Source organism: Aedes albopictus, chromosome 2, assembly GCF_035046485.1.
Source record: "Aedes albopictus strain Foshan chromosome 2, AalbF5, whole genome shotgun sequence".
In the NCBI taxonomy this organism is placed as follows: domain Eukaryota; kingdom Metazoa; phylum Arthropoda; class Insecta; order Diptera; family Culicidae; genus Aedes; species Aedes albopictus.
The window spans coordinates 180,401,411-180,423,430 of record NC_085137.1 but is presented as its reverse complement, the minus strand read 5'-3'; the positions used below and the strand labels follow the sequence as shown (position 1 = coordinate 180,423,430).

At 36.6% G+C, this 22,020-nt stretch overlaps 1 protein-coding gene across 1 annotated transcript; it reads right to left on the bottom strand.

Moving 5' to 3' along the window:
* Positions 1-8,321: 8,321 nt before the first annotated feature.
* LOC109409251 (reticulon-4-interacting protein 1 homolog, mitochondrial) lies at positions 8,322-21,400 on the bottom strand. Its single transcript, XM_029858975.2, has 4 exons — positions 20,990-21,400; positions 9,526-9,737; positions 9,075-9,409; positions 8,322-8,742 (listed from the first exon to the last, which is right to left on the bottom strand). The coding sequence occupies exons 1-4, from the start codon at positions 21,255-21,257 to the stop codon at positions 8,364-8,366; spliced, it is 1,194 nt and encodes a 397-aa protein (XP_029714835.2). The 5' UTR covers positions 21,258-21,400; the 3' UTR covers positions 8,322-8,363.
* Positions 21,401-22,020: the final 620 nt, after the last annotated feature.

The window sequence follows — 22,020 nt, the reverse complement described above, 5'->3', positions numbered from 1 at the left end:
ATCAAGCATGGTATTCTAATCGGAATTGTACTTTACTCGAACATGAAAAACAAAGGAATAATGAGAAAATTCGAAATAAGTAAAATGGTAAATAGTTCTACTTTGACATTTGAGGTCAACCTTGTGTGACTGAGCTCAACATTTTTCGCACTGGGATTTCAAAAGTGTTCCTATCTGACATACACGGTGAAAAAAAATCACTCAAAGTATGTGTTATAAGCTAGGGACGAGACAAAAGGCTAAAAAAATAAAAATTATATATTTTTAACTATGGTTAATAAAAACGTCAAAAAATGAGTAAATATGTACTCTTGAACCATATATTATGGTTTAAAACAAGAATCCCGATAGGACTTTAGGAGCCTATTGAAAGCTGAGACATTTATACTTAACATATCAAAAAAATAGAGATGTTTTTTTTTCCTATAAAAAGTTTTTTACAGTTTTGTAAATCAAGCAACACATTTCCATGCACACCGACAACAACATGCAACAGCATCAGAGTTTACGCCTGCATGTATGCACACATCCACCCTAGGGGCAAGACACTGTGCAAACGAGAGCAACTCTGAGAGATTCTGGTCATCGATGATCGACGAAATTTGTCGAAAGACATCCATGAAACTGCAATTTTCATTTAGCACACGCAACACTTTGCAGTTTGACATTGGTGTCACATAACACTTTGGCATAAACGGGAGAAATTTTGAGGAGCTGTGAGGAATTCTGAACAACACCTCGAACACAGGTTTGCTCTCGTTAGATCTGTCTTGCCCCTAGTTTGGTGCAACGAAAATGGGATGAGTGTTACAGTCGGAATCCGCTCGTTGAGCCATAACCTCCACCCAACCAACGAATTCGATTCGTTAGTTGGGTGAAGTGACAACAGCACAAAATTTCAATATTTAAAAATGTTTTTAATTTTCAAACGGAGACGATTTTTTCCAAAACAAATCACTTTTTTGTGGCGAAATATATTAAAAAAATCATAACACTGATATGATTTTTTTTTTTAATGTTGATCGTCAAGGACACGACACATAAATAACGAACACTAAAAAGAAATGGTTGAAATCGGTTGAGAACTGTTTCCGCAATCGTAGTCACCGCATCGACGTTTTTGGAAAAACATAATTCCGAGATAATCGCGTTTAAAGTTTCAAGTTTGCACTACGCGTCCATTAGGGAGCGAGGCGCAAAACGCTTTATTATTGCTTGTACTACTTGGATCTCTATGAAAATTTGACACAGCATTCTTAAGAACCCATACTTTAAGATAAAAGAATTTAAAAAATCGATTGTTTGCTCGGCCTCAACATAAGGACTGTTCAATTTATAAAACGGAGAACTTGCTGGTGCGATATCTTTTTTATTTTTCAATAAAATCATCAGTTTTTTACATAGCTTTCTATAGCTATTCTCAAATGTAGAAAAAATATAACATTAAGCAAAATGTTCTTTATTGTGTAACTGAAGCGGTTTTCGTAAAACATCAACAAAAACCCATTTCTCAAAATTCTACATAACTTTCCACATACTGAACATGCATATTTTCATGAAGTTTTTGATGTATTGGAATTTTATACTATTCTTCTAAAGCTAAAGCTCAATAGTTGGTGAGTAATGATGCACCTAGTAGCCTCCAGCTTGATATAGTAAGTTGCCTTGTTTACACAGAAATTATTAAAAAAAATATTTATTCAAGTCCTGTGATGCAATAGCACAATGAATTCGGCTAAAAATTTGTCCAGAGTAGAAGAATATTGCTTTCTGAATGATGCAGAAGAAAAAAAATACTTTAATTGCATTCTTCATCAAAAATTTAATCCATAAAGATGGTCATAGTAAAAAAAATGCATACTTTTTGCTCCCTTGATGCATATTTTCGATTCTAGTGAATCTTGTTACTATTTATTTTCTTCAAAGTTGGACTAATGTTATTGTACACCTTATTTAATAACAATCGGATGTATTTTTTTTTATTTCCAACATCATTGTTATGTAAAATTTACATTAGGTTGCATTGTTATTTGAAACAACTTTCAAAGAACGAAACTGTTTTGATTATTGTGCCTGTAATGGCACACAGTAATCAAACCAGTAATGCTATTGAAAGGCAGTTTTCTGCATTTGAAACCACTGTTCCTACTTTCGACTGGATGTATAAAAAAATGTTTTTTGCATATGTTTATGCCCTTTTTGTTTTACAATTGAATTTTAATAAAAAAACTCAAACCTCACTTGAAACTTTAATATTTCAACATTTTATTTTCCAATTGAGTTTAAACTTCGCCAGAATGTTTATTACTCATGCTGCTGCAGCATGGCACATACTTTTCTGATATTAAAAACGATATACAATATATGAACAGTAATTTTATATATATTTTCAATTTTCAGCAATCGTAAAATTCACCTCATTTAGCATCTGGCCGATTTTCTATGAAATAAAACTATTTTTTTCCGATTCAAAAATTATTATTATAATGAAAGATAATATACTGAACAACGAAGCAAGGGTGGTTAAATTTGAACTACGCGTCTTCTTTTCATAGCCTTGTAAGTTGTTCGTTTTATAAATTGAACAGTCCTTAAATATTTCCTTAACACTCTGAATCCCTCTGGATCACCTCTGGAACGCCCTTGAAACCCATTGAAAACCCCTGCAACCTTCCTGAAGCCCTAAATGTCTTGGTATGATTTATTCCCAACTAACATTTTCAGCGCTATAAGCTTCAGTCATTTGCTGTCTGTTGTGTAACCATCGTGTAAAAGCAGTCAACGCTGAATAAAAGGAAAGCTAGTCAAATATAAATCGTAAGCTAATACACGACTGCAAAACAAGCATTATAAGCTACCAAACTCGGTTTTCAGAAATTCATTGCTTGTCACTGGGGCTGCCTTTACTCCACCGTATTCCAACTCCGGGAGATTTCCCGGAAGATGTGAAAACTTGAACACATCGAAAAGGAGTCCCCACTAACAAAACAGCTGCTACTATACAGTACAATTCGTTATACCGACAAATCCCCAAACCAGCAGCGCTTTAAAGGCCGTTATGCGATTTCATTACGGCTAGAAGCTGTAATAAAGAAACTGTTGATTTACCAACACGGCTTGTCGGATATAAAAATTATTGTCAAAACAAACTTTATGCGGGATATATAGCTACTACACAAGTTCTTTACAGCTATCCATCTATGTGCTGTGAAATTATTCGGGTTGCTTTTATTGCACTTTAATTCAATGCCGGAAGATGTGCAAATCGAGTAAGAGTCCCAGCCACTACAACAGCTGCTTTTATACAGCACGTTTTGTAATGTTGCCAAAACACAAAACAGCAGCGCTTCGTAGCCGTTTAAAGCACACTCTTTCAGCTAGAAGCTGTGAAGAAGAATCTGTTGGCGCAACCACACAGCTTGTTCAATGTAAACATTATTGCGTTTGACGTTTCACAAGCTATTACAGCAAGATGAAGTTGGGTAAGGTTTCTTGTGGCACAATTATGAAGCCTTGTCTGGAGTAAAACAAAACGGGCTATTTTCTATGTTATTTATATATAGCAGTGTGGCAGCGAGGACATCATCGGGACCTGTGGATACGGAGATCGGGAGTTCGATTCCAAGTAGCGGCAAGTACTTTAATTATTCAATTTTAAAAGTGATAATTCCAGTTCCACATGTATTGCGTCACGGTATCCATAACCTAATTATATTGAATCGGGATGCCGTTAAATTTAATTTGGGGATGCCGTAAAACTATTATTTAACAATGGCGAAAAGGCTGAAAAAGCGCCTTCTCAAGATGTTATTCAGTTAGTGGTTACATAGGAGCCGAGAAAAGAGTCATGACTAGGTGGCATAGAAGCTGATCGCACAGCATGTACAAGCTGATTAAGTTCGCCAGATTCATTGGTATAGGGCTCGCATAGAAGCTTCCGTCCATATGTACAACACAGTAACTCAGCATCAAGCCATATTAAGGACGCTTTGTTGACGTTTACATTCACAATAAATGTTAGTTGGGTTGTGTCTACCCTAAGGTAGTATAAATACTGGTGGTCATTGGACCGCACAGCAGATACTGCACAAGCCTTGGACTTGTCAACATCTTTATTATTCTTCTTTTGAAGGATATACCTAAAACAATAAAAAAGTGTGATTTAAACGATGCTAAACTGTTAAGGGCATCCTTCCAGTTCTTTTGACTGTGGTGTGACTTTGATATTTGTGGTCGATTTGCCAGCAAAGCGCCTATTTCTTAACAGGAATTTCTTAACCCTCTACTTCCCATGGTTGCTCTAGAGCACCATCGATTATCGACGAACTCCGGACAAACGGAATTAGATGAATATGATGCAATAATTTTTAGAATATGATTATAACCTCATAAGGTTAACCCAACTACTAACTATTTGTTTCAATAGTTGAACTATTGATAAAAAATCAAAAACCTATTGATTAACAATCAAATTTTTTTTCATTGATTTCGAAAAATTTAGCCAATTTGCAATAACTTTTGTTCTACCACTTTTTTCGTAAACGCTTTTTTGGCATAGAGATAACCGTTCAAAGTCGTGGGAAGGAAAGGGTTAAAAATAATCTTAAGAATTGTGCAGTTTCTGCGTCATCAGCGGTACAAAATTTTCAATCTATAGTTTTGACGTAAAATATGTATGATTTTAAAACTTATTTGGGGCAATATCGTGACACACATGTATACGCATCTACATCATACATTTACTATGAACAAAAATTACTTAAGTTGGATTTACAAGAAATTTTCAGAAACTGTTCAACATTTGGGTAGTGTTGAAAAATTGGCGAATTGCCCTATATCCATAAAATTTGGCCAAAATCAAATCAGTAAAGAGATCCCAGTTGGTTGACCGAGGGGATTCCTGAAACGCAAAGTTTTTGAAGTGACATTCAAATGTTCGAAAAAGATGAAACGATTATCAGATAAAAAATCGTCATCTGACACAAGTCAATTGGTCAACTAGTCACTAATTCTGCCAGAGCAAAGCGTTATGTCATTTCCTCTCTACCCAACTAAAATTTAACGTGAATGTAAACGCCAACAAAGCGTCCTTAATACGGCTTGATGCTGATGAGTTACTGTGTTGTACATATAGACTGAAGCTTCTATCAAAGAATAAAAATGGAAAGAATGTCATCTCTTGCCTTGTTTTATGTAAACGGCAAGCAATAAGACAAGTGGCGCTCTCTAAGCGTATCAGGTGGAAGCTCTTTGTAACAGTGTTCATCATTTGTCATAAACAAAGATGGTGTGCGTATGTTTTGGTATCCGCATACAATCGGTAACGCACACTACCGCATGAAGGTTGAACTTTCATCCGCAGAAAGCGCTGCCGTAGCAAAACCCAAACCCCCCCTCCCCCGAGCATCAGCGGAATGGGCATTCTTGTTAGTCTTATTATTTGCTTTTATTCAGCGTTGACGGCTTCAATTCGATGGTTATACAACAGAAGGCAAATGTTAGTTGGGTTGGGTAGTCGCTGGAAGGACCAATAAGCTTCCGACAACAAATGGATTTAGTTTTAAGTGTTATTTCTTGACTTTTTAATTTGTGACTTTTTTGTTATCGATAAGTGTTTGTATTTTTTTTTGTATTGTCTCGTTTTATATTAATTTTCACCCATCATTGGGGCTATACCATGCCTGTTGATGTAATAATACTAATAAATGTCATTATCTGTTACCAGTTGGGTATGACTGTAATAAAACCAGATCCGTAACGATTGGAAAATGCCAAAGGCGAGGATACCGTTAAACGGGGTGATTTGCAACAGCGGGGTGACTTGCAACACTTGATGTCTTCTGTCTATGTTTATCAACAAAACATAAAAATCGGACGTTTACATACCAAAACTTAGTTGAACCACAGACTCTGTCTGTGGTTGAACTATAAAGTGCACATACTATCTGAGAAGTAGCCACGATTTTTACCTTTATGAAAATAGTTCCAACAAAATATTCATAAATTTAACATTAGTCTCAAAAAGTAACAAAAACGTGAGCCTGAAACCGTTGTCTGCAAAATAATGAAAACAAAATTTCCCAAAAATAATATTCTATATGCGGATTCTATACATAATGAGCTATATGAATTTCCATTTTACTTTATAAAAATATTACAATATGACGCATATTACAATATGACTTGCAACGCTGATTTTCTTAACAATTCAAAGTCCAGAAAAATGATTGTTAGTTATTGTTGTTTAACTAATAATTCACCAGCAAAAGTCTGAAGGATCATCATATGAACTGAAAAATACATTAAAACTTATGTAAAATTAACAATTAGTAACTTGGTGTTTTTGAGCCCAATATTTCCATATAAAAATTCACAATTCAATTTCCTATGTAAAAACAAATGCAAAAATAAGTATGTCAGCCCAAACGATATCACATTAGTAGCAAGAATGCTTATCAAATATGCTTGAAACTAAAAATTAATATCTGCGTGTTTGAAAAGGGATTTACATTGGGTGTTGCACGTCTTGTATCAAAAACAACGTTATTTGGCTTTTTCAACATGAAAAAATAAATCAATTTATAACTTGTTCACTCTATTTTATAGAGGGGAAGGCTATTAAAACTATTACAAATAGTTTGAATTTTAAAATTGAGTTTAATCAACATTTTTTGTTAATTGAAGCTGAAAAGTGTTGCAAGTCACCCCGTTTGACGGTAAATGGAATATACTAGTAGGTACTGCAATGTAAATCGCATAATGCGAATGCGAAACCATATAGACAGTGCTGAAAAATTCATTTCGTCATATCTAAATTCAATCACCTAAAGCTCATTTTAGAAGCTGAACCTGAGAATATGATATATGAAAAACTTGTCCGGCTACCCCAGTTCTACAAGAAAGTCACGGAAAAACTGCAATTTTTCGAATATTTAAGGTAAATGTCACGGACTACCTTCGAAAAATGCAAATGATAATCACGGTGAATATCATTTGGCATTTTTCAAAGGTAGTCCGTGACATTTACCTTAAAAACTCACAAAAATGCAGTTTTTCCGTGACTTTCTTGCAGAACTGGTCTAGCCGCACAAGTTTTTCATATATCATATTCTCAGATTCAGCTTCTAAAATGAGCTGTAGGTGATTGAATTTAGATATGACGAAATGAATTTTTTGTAATTACGTTGTGAAAAGTTGAACATTTCAGTTGGCTGAAGTATGCTGAAATGGCCTACTTTTCACCCCTAATGCAAGTGTGCCGAAAAGTACTACTTTTCGGCACTCTTAAGAGTGCTGAAAAGTAGCACTTTTCGGCACTTTTGCTCGTACGCACTTTTTACTTACCACCATGCCTTCCGTAGATTCTGCCTCTACATCTACTGAGCAGCTCGAATCCAAATCAGGACGATTTCAATTCGGATTCGAACTACAAATCAAGTGTAGAGGCAGCTGCTGAATCTGCTTTTGCTTTTTCCCGTGTACAACTGTTTGACAACGGGAGCTCGATCATTGGTGACGCCTACTGCACCAGAGCCTACCTGATCAAACGAAAAACTACGAGGACAAGCATGAGCGCGCGCACGTGGTTCCTTCTAATACATGTTTGTGTAGCTAGAAAAGAATGGTTGTTTTTCGCACTTACAAAAAACTTTGTATGCAACTCGTTGCAAAACTCGATTTTTTCAGCACTTGTCGTAATTATCCAACTCGGCAAGCCTCGTTGGATAAATGTACGACTCGTGCTGAAAAAATCATCATTTTGCAACTTGTTGCATAAATAACTATTTCAGCACTGCATATAGGTGAAAATCTAAGCTAATCAGCGGCATTCCATAGTCCCGCCTATATTTAGCCTCAAGCTAATTATCTCGGAGAAACACAAGGTCTGCTGAACCAGCGCAGGTTAGCACTTTTGCCAAATAACAGACCACCTGCCGGTACACCCGCCTGAAACGGAAAGACGCAACGGTCGATCTGGTGATGAATGCGTCACATACATACATTACTAATGGGCGGAACTAATTCATATGGCTTTCGGATTCTTGCGATATGCCGCGTATATTACTTATGGTAAATGAAAAAAATAAAAATAAATGAATGTATCGAAGATAAACGAATTTATATTTTTTATAAAATTAAAAACGAAGTGCATATTTCGTTTGGAAAATAAGGTGCGAAAAATTGTTAGTTATGATTGCACTGGGACAAAACAAAACCAATAGGTATGATAAATGACATTTACGTAATAGCGCCAGTCAATAAGCATTTATGAATACGTTCGGTGATGGTATCATCTAACAACTAAAATTGAAATATCACTATTAATTTCGTCTATTTATCTATATTATAAAATTCGACAATTTTCAATTGTAATCTATCACAATTTTCCCTCGCAGGTGTTTTTCATCCACACGAGCGTACGCTTCCGCAGTGCGATCAAATGGAAACACTTTCTCGATGATCGGCAACAGTTTGCCCTTCTCCACCAACTTCTGCAGGTACGCGATGCCTTGCGGGGCCGGAACAAAGTAACCCCACTTCACCAGTCCATTGTGGGCACCTGCCGATGCCAAATTGTTGCGCACAATACTTACCGCATTTTGGTACATGCCCGTTGCGAATCCGTTGTCATCGATATTTTTCAACACCGGTGAGTTGAATGTGATGTACTGTTCGAACCTCCATGGTACGGAAGTGGCATAGTCGGTTCCCTTGCCGGCGCAGTCCAGGATGATATCGAATCTGCAATACATCGATGATTGGTAGAGTGTTAAAGTAGTCTGTAGTGTGAGAATTGGAAAATTTACAATATCGCCAAGAATCTCCAAAAGTTTCAATTCATTTTGAATTAATTGAACATTTGCCATGGATGATGAATACGGAAGCTTTCATGACGAGAAATAAAAACTCTTATTTTTGCCAGAAATCATATGTTTCATAAATTTCATTAGCACTTTCGTGCGTTAACCGTCTTGTGTTTGATAATATTAAAACTTGCGATGATAAATATAAGCTGGCTAGTAAAAAGATTCAAATGTTTTATCTTCAGAAAAAAAAAAACAATTTAAACTTACTTTCCAACACTCGACAACTGTTGAACATGGGCCGGATCATTATAGTCCAAAACGTAGCTGACCCCTAGATTTTGTACCATTTCAACGGCATCGGTTGAGCACGTTGCAAAGACGTCTATACCTTCGGCCAGTAGCATTTGGACTACCAGCGTCCCTACGCCACCAGCTGCACCCAGAACTAGCACCTTTTTGCCTCGTCCTCCCCCGACGGGTGATATGGCACCAAGCAAATTCCCCAGCTGTCCGGTTAAATATAAACCGGACCATGCAGTCAGGCCAGCGTATAGCACGGCGCTTGCATCGATTTTACTGAGATTTTCTGGTTTATTTGAAAGCTGGAAGTGTACAAATAGTGAGAAAAGGTTTTATGAAATAAACTCATGAGTTTGTCATGTAAATAGTAATAGTAAGTAAGTAGTAAAGATTTGGAAACCCATTCGGTCATACTTACGCAATACCGTTCCACGACAACATATTCCGCATGGGAGCCTTGCTGATGCAGCGGGCAAACTCCCCACACTTCATCGCCGACGTCCAAATCACGGCTGGACACTCCCATTCCTTTCTGTACAATTTCTCCGCAAAAATCTCGACCCAGCGTCAGAGGAAATTCGATACTACTCTTACAGCGCATAGCATTCAGCACAGATGCTCCGTAGCCCTCTGAAAGTGTACAAGTACGCGGTTATTGCTTTATAGATGTCAAGAACACGGAATAGGTGATCTACTACTTAGTATTGGCCGTACAAATACTCGATTATGATATACACTCCCGATCAAAAGTTTGGGGTCACCCCCTCAAAAACATGTCATTTTTTAGGCCCATATCTCTATCAATTCACATCCGATTTCAAAACTCTAAGTCTCATTCAAAAGATAATAAGTCAAAGAAACTTTGAACATTATTTAGTTGAAACTTTTACAAAAATATTTGTATGCAAAGTTAACCCAAAGTTGCGAAATTTTCTAAAAAATGAATATAAACTTAAGGCAGTGTCGCTGGAAATTGGGTCGACCAAATTTTAAGATGAGAGCGGTAATATAACCTGTTTTCTATTAGCTTTCAACTGCTTTTTACCGAACTTGGCTAAAAAATCTGGGAAAAAAGTTATTAAGTTAATTAGCTCTTGATGTCATCGATCAAAAGTTTGGGGTCACCCCTCTATATGATGTATCAGCAAAAAGTTTGGGGTCACTGTCGAAAAACATGGAAAGTGATATCTTGTATCATCTATAGTTCAATTTTAATTCTTTTTGGTTCATTTTTAAGGACAAACGTCATAAAATCCCGCTTCAACAGAGCATCAGAACTTCAAACGCACAAATCTCACGAAGCAAGTTTCAAACAACAGTGCATTTTATTATTCTGTTCTTGCTCACTTGTAATAAGCTTAAAATAAGAAGGTCAGGTGCGCTGGTTTTGTTTACGAAGAGATTTGTGCCCTCGAAATCGTGAGTAGGTGTCAAAGTCGGCTATTGTGGCGACCATTTTGGGATTCTAACAAGTCTGTCCTTAAGATAATAAACTAAATTTACGTTTAATGCCTTTAATTTAACGTATTTAACGCTTTTTATATATGAAAACGTTATGTGAAGTTAGCTCATTTCATCCCATTTCAAAAAATGAGGCAATTTTACGTTAAGTTTTAATATGTAAATTATAACAAATATGTGTGGTTCAATGTCTATGCAGTAAGTACCATTCATTATGTTTCAAATAAGCCAAAAAGAATTAAAATTGAATGAAAGATGACAAAGTTATTAACAAATCATTTTTCCATGCTTTACGATAGTGACCCCAAACTTTTGGCCGATGACATCAAGAGCTAATTTACTTAATAATTTTTTATCTAGATTTTTTAGCCAAGTTCGGTAAAAAGTAGTTGAAAGCTAATAGGAAACAGGTTATATTACCGCTCTCATCTTAAAATCCAGGCAGCGACACTGCCTTAACCCTTTGGAGCCGGAGGGGTCATATATGACCCCGGCGATGAAACCGAGCATAACAAACATGTTCGACACCTGCGAGGTTGCGTCGACAGCGGCGAAAAAAATCGGCTCCAAAAGGTTAAGTTTATATTTATTTTTTAGAAAATTTGGCAACTTTGGGTGAAGTTTGCATACAAATATTTTTGTAAAAGTTTCAACTAAATCATCGGGCCAAAGTTTAACTATATATGGGGTAATACACAAATTATGTCACGCAAAAAATCGACCTTTATCAACCCCCCACCCCATATGTCACACTCTTTGAATGGGACCAAAATTTTGCTTGTAAAAAATCCTCCACCCTAAAAGCGTGACGTAATTTGTGTACTTACGGTCACTATATGATTGAACTAGGTTCACGGGGCAAAAGTTAAAAAATTGGCTCCAAGAAAGATTAATACATCTGAAAGATTCTATAACACTCTCCCGAAGAACATTTCAATTCCCGAAAACTTTAAATAATATTTTTCAAGCTTTGAAGAATTTCACATCAGGTCCCAACGCATCCCTTGCTTATCGAGAATTTCGACCGCACAGAGCTATGCTGTTGACAACGGGGCACGATCAACTTTTCCTCATCCGACTAAGTCACGTCTTCGAATGCGAAAGAATTTGACCGGATCTAGGAAGGCCAGTTGATCGCTCCCACATTCGATTTGGACCAATCGATTTTTATTATCTACCACTAAATCCGAGTATCAGTAAGTAGTTTCGGTCGTCGACAGTTCATTCAGTGCGTTTCTCTTGCCTGTTGATCGGCACACGCGGAATCGAATACCGTCTCCCTTTCGCAACGGTAAGTGCCCCGTCGTCAACATATGGTGGCTCCAGAGAGGAATTAATGTACTTCACGCGTCACGTTCGTAACATATGCTGTTTCGTCCGGGTTCGGACCCAACGTTGTGTGGTAAGGAGAGGAGGGATCCAGGCGACGACGAAAACAACTGATTTCAAACTATTGGATTTTATTTGCCCCCGAGAGGCACACGCCTGCTCGGGAGTGATCTTCACTTACAATTCTAATTTGCACATGATCGGGTGCACCTTTTATAGGTGCACAAGTACGGTGGGATAATAAAACAATTCAAATCATTATTACATGCCGCGCGCGCTGCTTCATATAGTTTGGCGCGCTCGCACATTGGCGCCAAAGCAGAAAGCTGCGCGCTGGATGATTACAATTGTGTCGGATACGTTGACGGGAACAATAGGCTCTGGTTTCTGCGATATTTCCAGTCTGCACACGCTTGGGATAGGATTGAATGAGCCAGCAGCGATGCCACCGACTGCGGGTCGAGATCGAACATATGCCTTATCATACATTTTTGTCGAAGACGACAAACTCTTATCTTTTATATTTTCGTAGTTAGAGCTTTTTTTCTGTGAAAAATTCCATATTTTCAAAATAAATTTAATCTCTTTAAACGAAAAACACCTTTTTCGTTTTTTACCATTGAAAAACGAAATATGTTATTGATGCCTGCAAAACAGTTGGGCGCGGGCGTTAACCCTGCCCCGCCTTTCGAGGACTAAGGGAGTGGTGAGGACCACTTGGGAAACTGGCTAAGCGCCAGCATGCTATCGTGATGGACTCTCCAAAGCGAGTCATCGATGTTCGTTGCTGCAGGCTACGCAGCTAATTTGAGGGTACGCTGTGCACTAGCCCCTCTCTGAATCAATGCCTTCTTGGTGGTTCCGGAGAGACGTATAGGGTTTGGCAACCATAGGAATGTGTTTAGTGGATCGAGGAGAGAGTAGTCCTGGCTTTTACTTTTGTTGTAGAAGACGGCCAACTCCACACTCAGGGCTGGTAGCAAGAACTGATGGTCAAAATAGTTATTTTAGTGACCGAATTCTCGAAAATAGTAACCAAATAGAAGGGCCCATATAGCCGAGGCGGTAAACGCACGGGTATTCAGCATGACCATGCTGAGGGTGACGGGTTCGATTCCCGGTCGGTCCAGGATCTTTTCGTAAAGGAAATTTCCTTGACTTCCTTGGGCATAGAGTATCTTCGTACCTGCCACACGATATACACATGCAAAATGGTCATTGGCAGAGGAAGCTCTCAGTTAATAACTGTGGAAGTGCTCATAGAACACAAGCTGAGAAGCAGGCTTTGTCCCAATGAGGACGTTACGCCAAGAAGAGAGAGAGATAATCAAGATTACAATACTTCATTTACTTGTTAGAAGGAGGCGAATGACTTTTTGTTAAAACGTCTTTAATAAATAAATAATAATAATAATAAACTTGTTAGACGGGTCAATGGTCTGGGGCGTATATGTAGAGTAATCATTCGTACGATACTAGTTTCGCTTGTAGATCCTGTACATACATTTCATGGAGTTTTGGGATGACCTAGATCATATGTAGAACTGAAAGTAGTAAAACTGTTGTGGAAATCTTTAAAACATATGCCTTAAAAAATACCATCAAAAGAATCCAATCATTGTACGTATATATCGAAACAACTTTTATAGATATTGGAGGACTGAGTTCCAAAGAGTTTGATGACCTTAGAAGTATTCATGACATTTTTAACATGTTTTTTAATATATTTAAGACATAAACCCTACGAATAGGGACAAGACATTATAAATCTGACGCAAAAATATTGTTGGCCACCTGTTTGTATGGGGCCTCCCCATGGTGCGTCGGTGAAAGTGGAGGCCTAATAACGAGTCGCTATCTAGTCTAGTGACTTGGTCACTACCAAAATAAAATTAACAATGCCTGTAACTACATATTATGAAAATTTCACCAGAAACTATGAGACAATTTATATAATATTCAAGAAATCATATTTGAGAAATTCTTACTCAAATTTATTCACACATTTTTTAAGCATTTGTCAATCTATATTTTCAACATGATGAAATTCATGACAGAAAACATCCAACATGTTGTCCGAGCATTTCTTAAGAAATTCCGCATTTGATGCACTGCCACTAAGTATGATTATATTGAACTGTTTAGATGGTACAGATCTTACAAGATCTCCATGGAAAGTAAGCCTTTATGTCCATTCCACAAACAACCAGTGCTTGTGCAGGTATGTGATGGTCCGTAATGTCCGTGATTTAATATATAATGTCCGCGAAGTAATATAGAGATCCGCAAAGATCTATAATGTTTTTTTAAGATTATTCAAGGCCTTTTGGTTGTTCCGTGCATGATGCGCTCTCATTAAATTACAACACGCTAACGCCGCTCAGCACTAAAGTGCATAATTTCCAGACTACACCAACAATGTGTAACCCTTGCACATTTACAAAATCAGCGCCTGTGTCCGCAAAGCAAAATCGTTAAATTCACAAAAAAAATGTGTGGTCTGGAAATTATGCACTTATGAGTAGGGCTTACACATTCTAGGTGCTGAGTGGTTTTAGCGTAAATGGCATTGCATACTTTTGGAAGTTTGTGTATGAAGATGTCTGTTCCAATTAACCTTTGCGTCCCGAGCTTATTTTACGCACTCAAAATTTGATGTCCATTTAACTCTATTTTCTTCAATTTTTACCTGATTTTGATGAAAATTTGACCGAACAACCGAAAATTACTACCGTTCAATAGAATGCATCGGTCGGGCAAGTTGGATGACCGGTTCCGGATTTATATGGAAACCCAGTCGGTTGGCCAAAAGAGACCACCTTCAAACATTTTGCTCTTGCAATTTAACGCTTTTTGCCATTTAACGCTTTTCAAATTTCAAATGAGAGGAATCTGATCAAGCATTTTACATGGTTTTCTCTCATTTTATTTTAATTTTAGAACTGGGAAATCTGGATAGACTCCTTGAAATTGTAATCTTGTCCTTTATAAGCCAATTTTATTTCTATTTAATTGCAACTACTTATTTAGCTGTAAATCTGTAAATAAAAATTGCAAGCAACAACTTAAACTCAATTGCCAAACACAAAAATGTGCCATGAAAGCAAATTTTCAGAACAAAAAAAAATCAATCTTCCCTCATCTTAGACTTTTTGATAGAAAATTCATTGTTTCAGAATCGATGCCAGAACGCAGACAGTAGTTTTAATGTTCAATATTCTCCGGACAAAGACTCCCAAGTAACCACGGTGCTGAAGCCTTATTGCATGCAGATATACGCACGGTGTGTTGTGTAGAACAACTTTATAATAAAAAAATAAGTAAGTCTGAAATTTTGCCCAGTGATACTTTGGGCCATTCCCTTCAATTTGCTGGGTCGGTTGAAAACATCCATCGGGGGCTCTAGAACAAAAATTTTTTTTGAAGGTTTTTCATGCAAAAACAGTTAAAAGCGCATATTGTAAATTATTGCATCTCCTACAAATATTCACACCTTTTTTGTCTTTGAAGATAGAATCATACAATTTTTAGGTGTTTCGAAGTAGTATGCGTAGATGACTGTGTGAAAATTTCATTAAAATATGTTTAATGGTTTTCAAATAATAGCAAAACTATCAAACGCATTCTAAAATACTAGGCTTAGTAGCAAAAGTCCAACAAAATATCTATATTTTTTATATAATAACACATGAAAAATTTTTAATTCTAAGGATCTTGAGTCATTAAGATGGCGGTATGTACTGTGAAAACTTGTTTTTCAAATAATGAACAATTACATAGTCAAATACATGAAAGGAAAACACACACATTGCCATCATGTAGTTTTTGACTAAAGTATTAATTATTTATCTCAAGAACGCGGTTTTGCGTATACATGTTCTTTTTTTTTCATTTTTTTTTAAATGATTAAGGTCTTATCTAAGTATCAGATTGCAAGCGAAAGGCTTTAGGAGAGCGTGGCGCAATAATTTGGATTAACTGTTTGTTATTTTTTCTAAAGATATAGATTTATGTTGAAAATATTCTACTAGTCAACGATGCCCTAACAATGATCAATCACTCTTCCTCATGCTTGGAAGAAACCACAGAAAATATTTTTGAGACATCATATGCAAATCGATAAGACTATTTAAACCATTGTTATCAAATTGTTTTTCCTCGGCTTTATGCTGAACAGCCTAATTTTCATGTCTAATGTAGAAACATTTTCAATAAGTACTCCGTTCTTTTAACTCTTCTTTCAGAACTTATTATCAGTTATTTGTTAATAAATGGTGGCATAAGTAATAAGCATCATATTGCTATTAAATTTAAAGACAAACCTAAGTTTAGGTCCAATAGCTATGTCAAATATCGTGGAATAATCCGGAAACTATGTTTAGTACCGTAAAGTTGCCCTTGATCGAATAGTGCCCAACTGAATTCTGTTTTGATTTCAGTTCTCGTTATTGTGTCCTGTCTTGGTTCAATGTGGACTCATACCCACAACTTCAATGTTATTATGAGGTCTTTAACAGAGTTAACTTGTTTTTATTCATTGACTGAGGTGAAATACTATTTAATTTTGAGCTTGTAAACATTAATTCCAAAATAATTTAGTTTCTATACTTTTTCTTCGAAACAGAGATGTTTCCCAATCCTCGAGTGCTTTTCTTGGCTTACCAAATAACATTCAAATATTTTCTTTAGGGAAGGCCGACATGCTCAGCAATCATGATAATTGTGTTTATTATAGGATTCGTAATAGAGGCATACTTGTACTTGTGAACATGTATACGCAAAACCACGTTCTTGAAATAAATAATTAATACTTTAGTGAAAAGCTACATAATGACAGTGTGTGTTTTCCTTTCATGTATTTGACTATGTATCTGTTCATCATTTGAAAAACAAGTTTTCACAGTTCCGCCATTATAATGACTCAAGGTGTTTAGAATAAAATATTTTTTCATGTATTATTGTATAAAAAACATAGATATTTTGTTGATCGTTTGCTACTAAGCTTAGTATTTTAGAATGCGTTTGATAGTTTTGCTATTACTTGAAAACCATTTAACATATTTTAATGAAATTTTCACACAGTCATCTACGCATACTACTTCGAGACACCTAAAAATTGTATGGTTCTATCTTCAAAGACAAAAAAGTTGTGACTATTTGTAGGAGATGCAATAATTTACAATATGCGCTTTTAACAGTTTTTACATGAAAAACCTTCAAAAAAAAAATTTGTTCTAGACCCCCCGATGGATGTTTTCAACCGACCTAGCAAATTGAAGGGAATGGCCCAAAGTATCACTGGGCAAAATTTCAGACTTACTTATTTTTTTGTTTTAAAGTTGCTCTATAAACACACCGTGATACGATATATTTAAAGCAATCATTACTTTATATGCAAACTTAAGGTTGATTTAAAGTGGAAATGGGCAATTATAGAATCAAATGAAAATTATACTGGAATAATCTTTGTTCAGTCGCATAATTGCCATTTCCACTTTAAATCAACCTTAAATGTTCATGCAAAGTAATGATTGTTCTAAATACACCGTATATCTGCATGCAATAAGGCTTCAGCACCGTGGTTACTTGGGCTCGTAAAAGAAAAATTGAATTGAATTAAGGAGTTTTTTTTTTCTTAAACTATCCCTAAGAGAATACTTGCAAATTTCGAAATTTTCTTGCAGTAAGAAATAAGTTAAATAAGACATTTATTACAATATCGCTCAAGCTTTTGCGACCCACCAAATTTCAGCCCGCGAACCACTAGTGGGTCGCGACCCACTCGAGAAACGCTGGATTAACTAGCTTAGAATAAAACTTGTTAGATTTAGGGGTTCTTGATATTTCTTTAGTTTTTAGAATCCATTGGTAGCATCATCAAGGAAAAATGAGTTAAAACTTCTTTTGTCTTCACCTTGCAGCTATCTATCTGATTTGGGTATAGTAAAGTTGTTCCTGTTTCATTTTAGACTGACCAAGATACTGTCTGTGAAACTGCGCAGAAGTTGAAGAATAGTTCAAAAAACAGTTTCATACAGCTCATTTCATTCTATCTATTTTTCTATCTATATTTCTTGTTCTATTTAGTATTTTATGGTTAGCTTAACACCTTATAACCGGAATTCAACTGGAAATTGTAGATTTCCTGTGCAATAGGTTATTCTTCATTTTAGTGAAAAAATCCCTACACGTGATTGGCCAAAATAGAAACCAAACTTAAGAATATGGCCAAAACTGCGGCAGAGCTTCTATTTTGGCCAGTGCCACTTTTAATACAAAAATCAAGTATTGGCTTGATTTCTGCATTTTTCCTTCAAAATATAGATTGAAACCTTTCATTTGACGCATTGGTTGTTATCATAGGATTATTGGTTATTTTTATAAAAATGATTTCCCTTAGACTGGCCAAAACCGGTGCCCTCACCCTACCGGTACTTTACCGGTACTGTAAGCTCCAGTACCGAAATACCGGTACAGGTACTCACCAAAAGTGGTCGGTACTGCGACCCCTACTCTACAACAACGTTTTGGTTATTTGTTCAATTTGTGGCTTATTCTCGGTAGATTGATCATAGTAGAACCTAAATGAGGTCTTGAATCTCTTAACGAAGCGTGTTTTCATGAATTGAAATCAATTTTGAAAATTGGGACGAAAATCAGTAAACGCCTAAATGTATGCAATCTCTTGTAATTTTATGTAGTTAGAATTGTTGTGTCCAATACATATGTGTTAACCGTAGTGTGGCCAGCAAAAAAAAACACCCGTAGAAGGCCGGCAGGGTACCCGGGTACCCACGAAATGGAAATGATAATATCTCAGCGATTTTTCCACCGATTTCAAAAGTTTTTGCCTCGTTCAACTCAGAAACTCATTATCTATCGAGATCGTATTTGGTTGGACCGGTCCGATCACCATAGGTACCGGAAAATCCAGATTTCTGGATCCTTGTTTTTATACAATACAATATACGGGATTTTCGGTAGGTTAGTAGCAATTCCGGTACCAAGCATCGTAAAATTGCTTTGGAATATTGTATCTGACCGGCCTGGAATCATAAAACGTGTTGACTTTGAAACTGTGATTTCGGAACACGCTTCCCGTGAGGCCATGGTTGACCATAAACACTTTAAGGTATCCTAGCCTCAACAATGTGGGTTTCAATATGGTATAAGGACATGCTCCCAAAAATATGGATTTTCCGAAAACCACGGTGATTAGATCGGTCTAACCAAATATTTTCCCGATAGATGATGAGTTTCTGATTTGAATGAGCTAAAAATTTCCAAAATCGATGAAAAATTGACGGAGATATGATCATTTCAATTTCGTGGGTACCCGGGTACCCTGCCGGCCTTCCACGTAATAAAAAAAATGTAGGAGCCCCTCCCCCTGCCCCTCCTCACTTTAAAATTTGGTCAACCCCAGTAATAGATGTATATTCACGAGTTCTAAGATCTAACAGAGTTCCAACATCCTAGTCTCAATAACCATTAAAATATCGAGATTTGAAATTGAAAAAAGGTCCCGGGTACCCTGCCGGCCACATAAGTGTTAATTTAAATTTCTAATGCAACTCAAAAAGAGAAGTCAATATACGTAACACATAATGATATGTTGATGTACAGTTAAAACAAAAAAAAACGCAGTTTATGATTTGATTGCTAAATTCACTGCGTTCAAAAAATCTATCAAAGTTACCCAGTTTTACGGTAACTCGGAATCCGGAAAAGGCCACTATAGTTCCAAATGACCTCAAAGTATCCGAAAATATGAATACATTATGATTCAAATGTAAAAACTTTTTATCTGTAAAAAACAACGAAAATGTCTTATTTGCCTAACCAACGTACCGTATAAATCCGGAACTGGTCATGCAACTTCACCAACCGGTGCATTCTATGAAATGGTAGTCATTTCCGGTTGTTCTGTCAGAAATTCATCAAAATCGGGTAAAAATTGAAGATATTAGAACCAAATGAACATCAAATTTTGAGTGCGCAAAGGTTAACGAAATAGATTCCAATTCGTAAAAACACGCTTCACTAAGAAATTTAAGACCAGATTAGATTCTGCTATGATTGATCTACCGAGAAAAGCAGTCATGACGATCAAATGATTATTCTCAGAAGTATTTAATGGCCAATATAATGATTTTATATTGGAATATTTCAATCATCGCCGACAACTTGATTGGAATTGCAGGATAGCAGCTAGTAGTTGCCAATTTATTTCAATGTCTCCCAGAAATCCTATAGAAAAACATAGAAGTAGTCCCGAAGCGATTTTTTTATGGTACGGTTTGTATGGGATAAATTTGACTTTTTTAATGTGATGTGGCATTGTTGGAATACTATTAAGAGCACTCGAAAGTCCGAGGTCATAAATAATTAAAGTTTAAGTCAAAGTTTAACTGTAATTGTAATTTTTATTGAAAGCAATAACCGGTTAGTTTACACTTTTTGTCGGGTGAAGGAAGCTCTCAGAAGAAATTAGTAAAACGTTGGAAAGACATAACATTTACAAGACTACCGGCAAATAATAAAAAATAGAAATGCCATAACCCGACGAAATTCTAGTTTCAAAAGTTTATGCTTATAAGATAATTTGGCTAAAATCAGCAAAACTTGTATTGAGCAAATGTTGGTCAATATTCTTGGAGCTAATTGTATTGAAATAATTTCAATTTCAATTTGATTTTGGGACGATTTGGTTGAAATTTGTTACATTTTGTAGAATAGTCCAGAACGATATACACATTGTTGACTGCCTATCTTTATCCATTCAACTATATAATATCAAGTAATAATTCAAAACTGTCATATAATCACAGGTAATCTTTAACGTAATACCTGTATTTAAATCTGTAATCCTAATAATTTTAGTGTTGTTATTGTTGAAAATTTTAAACTTGAACACCCCCAGTCATCAGCGCAAATACAGAGTAAACACCCACCCACACAAACAAAGAGCACATCATTACCGTGAATACACTGCACTGCATTTGCAACAGAAACAGTTAGGAAATCCTAAAAATGCGCTCCCCACGGAATTACATTACCTACAAATTATTGATTACCCTGGTCGTACTTACTGATCATCGCGACATCGATCGGATTCACGGAAGAGGCCGTCACCTTCACGAGCAGCTGATTTGGCGACGTTAGGACTGGCATCTTTAGGTTGTCGCTGAACTGGACCTCTTCCAAACTGCCGTAGGAGTGAATTTGCCAGCCACACATTTTGCTGATAGGACGAACCTTCCTCTGGGCACAGCTTGTAGGGCCTGCCGACACCGTGGCCAAACGGCGGGCGTTCGGAAGATTTTGACTCACCAAACGGATCCACGTTGAGGGCAACATTTTGCGGAGCAGCGATACCTAATTAATTTCAATAAAACTCGAAACTAAACCACTAGGAAAGGAAAAGAAAGCGCGGATTACGGTGCTACTGGCATCCGATGTGAACCTGATGCAAAACAAGTTCCGTGAAAAATGTAAATAAAGAGCATTGACGTTTTGATTTGACGTAATAAGTTCGAGTTGTTCGAAGTGCTGCCAGATTTCGGTATTTTCTACTATTCGCCAAAAACTCGAGCAGATGTTAAGGCGCAAGTGAACGCCAATGAAAATATATTTAAGGGGACGGTTTTGAATCACCACTGTCACGTCGGTTCGTCGGTGGTCGCAGCCCGTGAGTGTTAATATCAATATCAACACTATTGTCGTTTTGTAAAATAGACCAGACCATTGGGAAAGTTTACGTTGCGTATGCGAAAGAACCCATTTTTGTTCGAACCATCCGGCCTTGCTATCGGCCACTGAGCCACTCTATTATTTTCTTTATTCTGCGGTCTGTTAGTTTTCACCCAAGGAAGGAGGTTTATGAGGCAAAACACATCAGATAAATTGCGTGTTTTTGAATTTCGACTTTTTATACTTTTCAAACGGGGCTTGGCACGCCAAACAACGCAGTAGGCCATAATACGCTAAGTTGTTCGCAATCTTGCGTCCAAGCGTCAAAAAAGTATATTATGGGTTGCGCAAATTGTTTAAACGCCATCGCTTGTATAAGCCCAGTTTCGTGTTTAAAAGGAATCGCTCAAGAAAGTTCTTGACCGATTCC